Source organism: Populus euphratica, unplaced genomic scaffold, assembly GCF_000495115.2.
Source record: "Populus euphratica unplaced genomic scaffold, PopEup_1.0 scaffold445.1, whole genome shotgun sequence".
Taxonomy (NCBI): domain Eukaryota; kingdom Viridiplantae; phylum Streptophyta; class Magnoliopsida; order Malpighiales; family Salicaceae; genus Populus; species Populus euphratica.
This window is the reverse complement of record NW_011500123.1, coordinates 238308-249059: the sequence shown is the minus strand read 5'-3', so window position 1 is coordinate 249059 and position 10752 is coordinate 238308. Positions and strand designations below refer to the sequence as shown.

Genomic DNA, 10752 nt, shown 5'->3' with positions numbered 1-10752 from the left:
CTTGTATTTTTATATTTTAAATTGAATTTTTTCATAGATGGCAATGAAGGTTCCATCTACTTTCATAAATAATTTTATTTTTTTAAAGTCGGAAGTATTTTTTTATTTTCTGAATAATAGAAACTTCATAAATTATGAAAGATATAAAATTTACATAGCTAATTTTAACACGGTTCTCGAAAGTTTTGTGTATATAGTTTCTAAAAGTAACATATATCCAACTTAGTTAGATGTTATATATATTGTCATAGAAATATTTTAAGAATTATATTAAGACTGAGCATATAAATTTATATTTTTTTAAATCCCAATAAAATTTTGGATCATTCCCAAATATTTTCTGTTTTTTATATTTTGTTTAAAAAATTAAAAACAGCTTCTTGACCTTAAAAAAATTTTAAAATTGGATTAAATTGTTATTAGGACATGTAAAGATTTTGAGCACAAAATACACAAAAATATTTTTTCTTAAAAGGATTGTTGGACAATAAAAATGATCAAACCAAATAGAGTGTTAAAATTTATCTCAAAATATTATAGTTTTAAAAAAATTAATCAAATTAATACAAGCACTCGATTTATTATAACCCTGATATTTTAAGGCTTAAAATGCCATGAAACCAAGAGAAAAGAAAAATCCTACCAAAATTTTATTATTTTTATTTTTAATCCCCGTTGTAATACACGTGGAGACATGCCACATATATATAATGCCGAGACTCACGTCTCTATTGAGGCAAAAAGCCAAGTAGATTACAATCTCGCTCTTGACACAGAGCTTCTCTCTTCCTTGTTTTTCTTGATCAAGTTACAAGCCACAACAATACCTTTTTGGTGACAACATAATTGACTATAAAGATTTGAGAAGATGGAAAAGAAAAGCAAAAGAAGCGTATCATTGATGATGATGATGTTCTTGTTCTTCATGGTAATATCTGCTGATTTTCAAGGCTGTTTCTCTGCTGCCAGTCAAACACCCATCAAAGGAGAGTCAAGCACCCCTGCTAACGATCGTCTTGGCTCCTCTGTTTTCTTTCGTGTCACCGGAAATGTTTATCCTACTGGGTGTGTGTTTTCATGATTCTTCGCAGAAATAAAATGAAAATGTTGGATTCATATTGGAATTTGATACTCTGTTTCTTGGTACTTTCTTTTTTAAAAAAAAAAATTAGTTTGTTTTATAAAAAGTATTTTTAGGTATTTTGTTTTTAGTTTGGAATAATTTTCTTGTTAGTCTGGTAAGAATTGCTTGGCCATTCATCAACTCTGAATCCATCGCCTCTACGATCATTTTTTTTTTCACTAGATTTGCAGCTTTATTTTATTTTCTTATTTGACTGCCGCAACTGGATCTTTCTCCTGTTTGTGTAACATTTCCACTAGCATTCTGCTGATTCAATTCCACTTGATGGATTCTTCTAGGAACAATCGAGACCCCTTTGTAGTCCTACGTAGTTTCTTTAGCATTTCTTGAGATCTTCTTACTCTTTCTCTGGAAAGTGTTGACTAGACCAGTTTCTCACAAAACAATTTTATATCAAGTGTTTTTTCTTGGAGAAATAATTCTATATTTAAGTTGCCTCGGCAAAAGAAAGACATGGCTTAGAAAAATGAATTCCTGCCTTAATAATTCCTGATTGAAACCATTTTCCAGAATTCCTTATGATTGATATTTCAAGTTTGTAACTTGATTTATCTCTTCTTTTTAAAAGCTTTAATTGTAGTGGAGTCATGATGATGCTTCTTACAATTTGCAGGTACTACTCTGTGATTCTCAACATAGGCAACCCACCAAAGCCTTTTGACTTTGACATAGATACTGGAAGCGACCTCACCTGGGTCCAGTGTGATGCTCCATGCAAAGGTTGCACTAAGGTAAAAGTGTCCTTGTATGATGACAATAATCAACATGTAAAGAAGTCTTATCATATATCCTCGCCGAGTGTTTAATATGCTTTACAAAATACTATGTGCAGCCACGTGATAAGCTTTACAAACCAAAGAACAATCTTGTGCCTTGTTCAAATTCCATATGCCAGGCCGTCAGCACAGGGGAAAACTACCATTGCGACGCCCCAGATGACCAGTGTGACTATGAAATCGAGTATGCTGATCTTGGTTCATCTATTGGCGTGCTGCTGTCAGACTCCTTTCCGCTAAGATTAACCAATGGCACTCTTCTCCAACCTAAAATGGCCTTTGGGTGCGTATCATGCATTCCACCCTAGCTGACGCACCCTTTTAGTTTTGTTTGTGCTTAATAGCACACAACTAAGCTTCAAAGAAACTGAGTTTTTATTTTGTTAGCTAGTATAAAATTTGGTGTGCCATGTTATATGAGCATGAACACAATCTTGAGAAAACGTTGCAATCCTGCAGGTGTGGATATGATCAAAAACATCTTGGCCCACACCCACCTCCTGACACAGCTGGGATCCTTGGCCTTGGCAGAGGTAAAGCAAGCATTCTTTCACAGCTACGAACCCTGGGTATCACGCAAAATGTGGTTGGCCACTGTTTCAGTAGGGCAAGGGGAGGCTTTTTATTCTTTGGAGATCATCTTTTTCCATCTTCAGGAATCACCTGGACACCAATGATACGCAGTTCATCAGAGTAGAGTCTCTACCTCTGGCTCTGTTCCTTTCCTTCTTTAAGCCATTACTCTCCACTTTTATTTTGCTTAGTTGCTTCAATTAAAATTCACTCGTTCTTTCTTTTCCCAGCACACTATACTCATCAGGACCAGCAGAACTTCTTTTTGGTGGAAAGCCCACTGGCATAAAGGGACTACAGCTTATTTTTGATAGTGGGAGCTCCTATACCTACTTCAATGCTCAAGTTTACCAGAGTACACTCAATCTGGTGAGATATACTTGATTTTTTATTTTGGGAAATAGCCCTGGATCAGATAAAGAAACATTCAGTAAAATATCGTGTTATACGAATCAATAACTTTCTGTCTCAGGTAAGGAAGGATCTTGCTGGAAAGCCATTAAAAGATGCACCAGAGGAGAAGGAACTTGCAGTATGCTGGAAAACTGCAAAACCTATCAAATCTATTCTTGATATCAAGAGTTACTTCAAGCCCTTAACCATAAGCTTTATGAATGCAAAAAATGTGCAGCTGCAGTTGGCACCTGAAGACTATCTGATCATCACTGTAAGCACCTCAAGAAATCACTTTAGATGTTTCCTGCAATTAGCAATCATACATTTAGACACCATTTACTTATTTCCTGCAATCAGGAAGCATATCTAACAACCTCTCCCATTTCAGAAGGATGGGAATGTGTGTTTAGGGATTCTGAATGGCAGCGAGCAACATCTGGGAAACTTCAATGCGATTGGAGGTGAGAGAAATTAACAGAATCACGAACCCTATCTAACAAAACCCTCTATATTTCCTAATCAAATGAATCTGATTCCTCTGTTCTTTGCTATCCACAGATATTTTTATGCAAGACAGAGTGGTGATTTATGACAATGAGAAACAACAGATCGGATGGTTCCCTGCAAATTGCGATAGACTTCCCCAGTCCTGAACCATTCTCTCGTAATATCTTCTTTTTAATTGCTCAATCTTGGATTTCTAGAAGACCGGATCTTTTCACCAAAAAATAAAAGGCAACTTCATGTCATTAGAGACAATAGACACATGCACAGGAACATTCAAGCATAGATGACGCAAATGGGATTATCCCACATATCAAGAAAAAAATTATTGTTTATCACAGAACATGTAGACTCATGCGAGTCCTCGTTCCATTTCTGCTGCAAGATAGAAACATGATTAAATACAAGAAAATTTGACTTAGTTACTATTTCGATGACTGTACAAAGAAGATTATAAGCTTTGCGCGTTGTTGTTGCCGGACCAAATACACTTTTATACACAATCAGATAAACGAAGTACAAATTTCCATTTTGTCAAGGAAAACAGACAGGCATGTTTAGAATGAAATTCATTAACTAATCACAACGTTAATTTAATGATAATTAATTTTCAAATTTAATTCAAGGCAAAGCATTTATTTATAACATATGAAGTGAAAATTAGAATCTAGAGCTAACCAAAATCCATAAAGCAATTGAAGAGTTGTACTAGTCTCTCACTGTAGAATCTCCACCTGCATGTCTTGCATTCTCATCTCCTTTATTAATTTCCCTACCACTAGGGAAACCCAAACACAGCGTCGCTGACAGCTAAACAGCAGTCAACATACCAGCCACTGCTAGTCAACTGAACGATGTAGTTGCACAACCTGAGAGGCTGAGAGGTCTGACTGTGACCGTCATATTTTGGTCTTGGGCCTGAACTAACAGGAGAACTATACAAACTCGAGGGAGGCCTCAAAGAAAGGTTATTTTGGTATGTGTAATGGCAAATTCAACTGTTAGAAGAAGCAACTCCGAAAAAAAAAAAAGCAGGGTTGAGTGGTTGAAAAGCAAATAAAAGTTGCTTCTTAAATTAATAGTAAAAAAAGAGTTAGCAGCTGTTCCGTGGACTTTGAAGCCAGCAATGGAGGTTGCGCCGATGATTTCCATGAATGGAACAGTGAGATAATGGAGGAACTCGAGGACCTACAAAATAACATTGAGGAGAGAGGGAAAGGGAGGGAAGGATGGATTTAAGGTGTTTTTTTTTTTTTTTTTTTTAAGGCATAGGACTTTGTTTTTGAGCTTCACGTGGCGCTTTTTTTTTTTTTTTTTCTTGTTTTTGTTGTGGGCCTAAAAGACTATTTTCTCAACAAACAACTCTAAGCTTTCTCTGGTCTTAGATTGCTAATTCAAGTTCATTGTTTTGTTCTCATCCTTCCATGAGTGCATTCCTCTCTCCATACGAGGAAAATGAAAACAAAAAACACCTATTTTACTAAAACTGTTCTTCACGAGAGATTTATGTTTGTTTTAGTTGTAAAATTCTTCACTTCTTCATGCGTTAAACAAATATATAAATGCCAACCAACTAGGTAGATCAAATCATCATCCCAAAAATAAAACATTAAACATGTATATGCTTATCCTACATGATGATCATCAACATAAAAATGTTTCTTTCTTCAAGTTGCTATGTTGTAATAGAATTGTCACTTTATTAAAAAAAAAAAAACTAAAAGGGCTCGGGTTTTATTATATCATGCGAGGAGAATTGTTATGGATTCAAGCAATGTAATAATAATTTTATATTTTTTTACTTTAACAATTGTCTTGGTATTAAGGGCAAAATCATATTTTAAAGGGATTTAAATATTATTTTTGGATTGATCAAGAATAATTTTGTTATTTAACTTTAAAATGTATAGTAAAAATACTATTTGCCCTTGAAATCCGAAAAGAAAAAAAAAATTATGTTAAGGGTTCTTTTTTCATCCTCTTCTTTTAGTTTTCACATTATTTAATAATGCTTATATCCTTGAGTGCTTAGAAAAAATAATCTTTGACATTTTTTTCATTTTTGTACAATAAAATTACATAGTTAACCTTTGATTTAAAGAATGACTTCTAAAGGCATTTTTGTCTTTGCACCATGATTGTTTTGTGATAATGGTATGCCCTTAGGCTTTTTTTATATAATTTTTTTAAAAAATATTAATAAATCAGTAAAATATATTGATGTGTGTCACGTACGTGTCAGCGTGTCAAAGTCCTTCATGCTATTCTGGAAGTGCGTGTGGGCAATTACATTTGGAAAAAAAAAAAAACTTATTGTCATCTCATATAATGTGCAAGGATGTGATATAGTTGTTGGGATGATGTAATTTTCAAGGTGGGCATTAATTTGATGATAATGAATTTTTTTTCCTGCCCTTCATTTCTCTCTCCTAGGCCTTGGTTTTTTTACCTAGCTTTTAAAAATTTAGTTGTGTCCTCCATTTGTATTTGTTTTGAATTTGATTCTCATTTTTTTTAATTTATATTTTCTTTAATTTTAATGCTTCTTGAAATTTATTTATTTTTTAATTTCATCCCTCTCTGCATTTATTTAATTTGTTTTCTGTGTAAATTTTGGTCTTCATGCTTTTGATTACTGTTTTTTATCCTTTGTATTTATTTTATTTTTATGATTTTTATCTTTAGAATTTTAATTCATTTTTTTCATTACTCTTTTTTTTATCATTATCTTCATTTATTTTATTTCAATTTAGTCATTGATTAGTTTTGTTTAATTAGTTGTGGTGCAAGATTTGGTCCTCGTTATATATTTATTTTTAATATTTTACAATTGAGAATTTTACTTTGTGATTATTTATGTCTTTTACAAGGTTGTTCCATTCTCATTACCTAGTCTACCAGTTTCAATAATTTATCTGGTTTGAGTTTGGTATTCCTTGTCAATTCCTTTTAGTATTTTTTTTTAATTTAACATTGATTTATTGGACTATAAGTTTTGTGATTTGTTCAGCTTTTCTTTGTTTGGGGTTATCTCCATCTTATATTTTGGATTGCAAGTTAGTCGAGTTAATATAGGTTGATTTAATTTTTTTTAGATTGATTTTTTATTTAGTTTTATCCTTTATCATTAAATTATTGACCCTTGAACGCTGTCATTGTTTCCACCTTCCTTTGCATGATGTTATCCCAGGTGCGGGATGCTTAAGCATCTTAGCATCCCCTCCATGAATAAAAAACGTGTCTAGCTCAATAGTGATCGGAGTGGCGCATGTAGCCTTTTTTTTCTTTTTCATTCTCTCCTACTTAATTTTCATATTGGCCTTAAAAAAAAATCCAATTAACCTCTAAAATTTTTTATACTTAATATTTTATCCTTATTCTCTTCATTACAGTTTTTAAATTTTTAAAAAATTATGGAATTAAGGGGTTTTTCCAATTTCATCAATGTTTTTCTATTAAATTAAGATTTTTTAAAAAGGTCAAAAGACATGACCATCTATTTATATAATTCAACTTTAGTCTTAAATATAGTTTTCCACTCATCTCTATAAATCCTAATTTGTTTAGTTCAATCTTATATAAAAGTTAGGCTTTAGGCTTTTCCATCATATCTAATATATAATCCGATCTAGGTATTGGGAAACAATATTTAATAGTGATCTTATTAATGCCCAACTATCTACACATCTTCCAAGACTCATCTTTCTTAAGGGTTAAAAGAATAGATATTGCACAAGGACTCATGCTTTTCATATGAAGCTTTTTTGTAATAGCTCATTTACTTATCTTTACAATTCTTTATACTTAAAGAGATTTATTAAATAATGCGAAAAATTTAGCAATGTAATACCAAGGATAAAATCCATAATATGTTGAATATCACATATAAGGGGTAAAGAATCAGGAAGATCAAGAGAGAACATCTTGAAATTTTTTCAACATTGCACCTAATTTTTCACGTGGTTCATCTAAATAATTTTCTAGTACTTCTTTGGCCATTAAAGCAAATGCAATAAATTCTTTCTAAAGGTTTTTCCCAAATTCATTTGGACTTATAATGTGAAATTCTTTTATTATTATTATTAGGCCTTCGTTGTAACTCAATAAGTTATATTTTTCTACATTTAAAAGTGAAAGAATTTAACCTTCAAAAAATAGTGGCTTCTAGGTCATGATATGTCACATATCCATTTAAATCACATCACATAATATCTTATTATAGTAATCTAGAAAATTAATAGAAAAAATATACATTTTTTTGATTGTTATGGAAGTGGCATTGATACATGATATAATATATGGCTTAGGATAGAGAATTGACTTTATGCCTAAATGAACTAGAATACTAGAAGATATTGTATTGATACAACTCGTATTGTATATTGTAATCTCTCAACTTTTATCTCCACACTTAATATAAATGTGAAAAATTATTGTTATTCTTTACTTTTTGGTTCAGTTAGATTATGTCAGGGCATATTGAACCACACTTAACATAATTATTTTGAAATCTATTTTTTTACTTAATTTGAATGGACATGGATTGAACAAAACCTAAAATATTGAATCAACCCTTATCTTTCTCATTTATGTCTTGAAAATCCTCATGGTTAAGTTTATATGATCACAATATTTTCTTCTTCGTCAAGATATTTTGCTCCTTAATAACCAATGTTTTATTTGTATAGTTAGCTGCAACCAAGGGTGGGGGCATGTTAAAAGCTTGAGTGGGTTGTAGCTCAGGTCAAGATTTTATTAATATTTTTTAGCTAGTTTTATTTTAAAAAGTTCATAATTCTTGATTGAGTTATTAAAAAAATTCTAAAAATTTGTGTGATGCCTTTTAATATGATATTTTAGTTTTAGTTAAAATTTAAAATTTTTTGGAGAAATTTAGAAATTTGATGAAAAATCATAATTTAATCAGTTTTACGTTATTGGATATAATTTTTAATCTGACTATTAGATTGAGCTGAAATTTTACAAGGGATCTTAAAATATATTGAATATAATCTGGTTAAAATTTTAGGATGAACGGAGCTTGGTAGTGCTAACAAAAAAAATCATCAAATAAAAACTAAACGACTCATGAAGGATAAAATGGTTATTTGCTATTAAAAAATAAAATAAATAATCTCTTTCTTCCTTTTATATATTGTCAACCGGGCAAAAGCAGAATAAATGAAAAAGATGAGAGAGAGAGAGAGAGAGAGAGAAGTAAGGAAAAAAACATAAAAAAATCCAATGACAAAAATAAGAAAAGTGAGAGAATAATCTATAAACTTATATAGTTCAACTTATAAAACACTAATTTAAGAAAGAATCAAGTGAAAGAAGGAGAAACTGAAAAAAGAAAAAAATTTAATTATTTTATTTTTCAGTTGAAATGAGATTGTTATTTTATTCCGGTTAAGTGATTGTTATAATATCAATTTAGATTTGATTATAAATAATTTATATTTCATACAATATCAAAAAATATAACTTTTATAACGAATTTATTTTTACTTTTATTTTAATTTTATACACTATCAAATTTTTTAATATTTTAAATAATATATTTTAATTAAATTTTTATTGTTAACTTAAAAAATCTATATACATAAATTAATAATTAGTTTAAAAAAAATTATATATTTATTTAACAGGCAGAACAGAAAAAATTTCTGACTCCGGACAGCCAAGACCGTCGTCTCTAAAACATTGAACCTTGGAACTCGACTTAGGTAATTCAACGAGAACACGTTTGCCCTTGTCTAATTTAGAAGGTTGGGCAATACTGTGATTGGGTCTTTATGGCAGGACACCTAATAACGAACCACTATTCACAAACTGAGTTGATTCTTTTTTCAATCTAAAAAATGGTTGATTCTTATTTCTGATGTATACAGTCAACACAAATGGCTTCCCAGCAAATTACAGAAGAAGCTGTATACAAGTGCACTGGAAAACCATTGCCCAAAGACGTAATTAACCCACTGGCTTCTGAATAAATCTTTTGCAGAGAGCTATAAGCGTATGAATGGTATCCATTTATGATTTGATTGTCTGTTGTAATGTGCAATTTGTAAATGGTTTCCTATTTTTCATTTTTTCTGTACTCATTCTTCATAGGAATTTTTGAAATGAAGACAAGGAAAGGTTTGGCCTTGGTGGATATCGTCAGAGAAGCGACCACTTGTTACAGAACAAGGTATAGTTCATGTTTTTTAATACTTCTTGATCTTCAAATTATAAATGCATAAGTGGTATTATTTATTGATTTCCATAAGTGGTGCTTGCTGTCAATACAGACATTTTTGAGTAGAGAAAGGAATACAGATCATCGCCTTTACAATATCATTCTATTGTTGTTCTTGCTAATTTAAAAAAAAAAAGAAAAAAGCTACTGGATTGAACACTTCTTGAGGAGTCAATTGCACTAATCTAAACCTTGCATATAGATGTCAGTCTCTGGGTGCAATGATAAGTTGCATCTTGGATCCCTTATCGCTTCTTCTACAAGGGCTCGATTCCCTTTGGGTGCAGCAGCAAGTCAGGTTTTATGCAGCTTTTGATAGCCCTGTGGCATTTCTGCTGAGTTTGGCTTGAGACATTTGTGCTTTTCACAATAATGTTTGATTGAATCCCAGAATTTTACAGGACCCTCTTTCCAAATTGTGGAGCCTGTGTTTTAACCATCCAGAAATTGGCCCCACGTTTTTTGTAATCTATTCTCATTCTTTCATGTAAAATAAGTTCCCCCGCCCTCTCGCTTCTCATTTATTCCGTTCTGGACCATGACATAAAAGAAAATGTATTGAGCAATCGAGTTTTCCCCCCTTTAATCCATCATTTTCCACTTGAAAGAAAATAAAATTAGGGGCGGGCATTGATCGAGATACGGACATTTATTGCCAACTTTCCTTTTTCCCGAAATGGCGACCCTGATCTTCCATTGCCACAAGGTCTACGACCTAATCGAAGCTTTGGCTTCCTCCCGTCAACTGTGAAGACGCACGGCCATTTTTAAGTTTTCTTTCTCCACAGATGACCTGATGTTTAGATAGGTTATTGATGGAAGCAAACAGGCAAGCATGTGCATCAATCATCATGACATAAAGTTACAAGTCTGCTCCTTCTAGATACAAACAAAAAAAAAACAAAAAAAAAACATTTTATTTTGATTTATATTTACCTCTTATTTGTTACTTGGAGAATTTATTAGGACATTCAGGAGAAAAGCACTGTTCAAACCTGATGAAATCGGGGTTAGAGAGCGTATTAAAGCATCGCAGTCCCGTGTACGGCGACACAGACAGCAGCAGCACCATATCCAGAGAGCCGAGAAATCGAATCTCGTGGTTTCCACAAGGGGGC

At 32.0% G+C, this 10752-nt stretch overlaps 1 protein-coding gene across 1 annotated transcript; it reads left to right on the top strand.

Annotated features, from left to right (window-relative positions):
- Positions 1 to 725: 725 nt before the first annotated feature.
- Positions 726 to 3821, top strand: LOC105110187 (aspartic proteinase Asp1-like). Its single transcript, XM_011005136.1, has 8 exons — positions 726 to 1065; positions 1758 to 1875; positions 1977 to 2203; positions 2380 to 2613; positions 2724 to 2862; positions 2966 to 3160; positions 3278 to 3350; positions 3448 to 3821. Exons 1-8 carry the CDS (start codon positions 869 to 871, stop codon positions 3540 to 3542), a joined length of 1278 nt encoding a protein of 425 aa, XP_011003438.1. The 5' UTR covers positions 726 to 868; the 3' UTR covers positions 3543 to 3821.
- The last annotated feature ends 6931 nt before the right edge of the window (positions 3822 to 10752 follow it).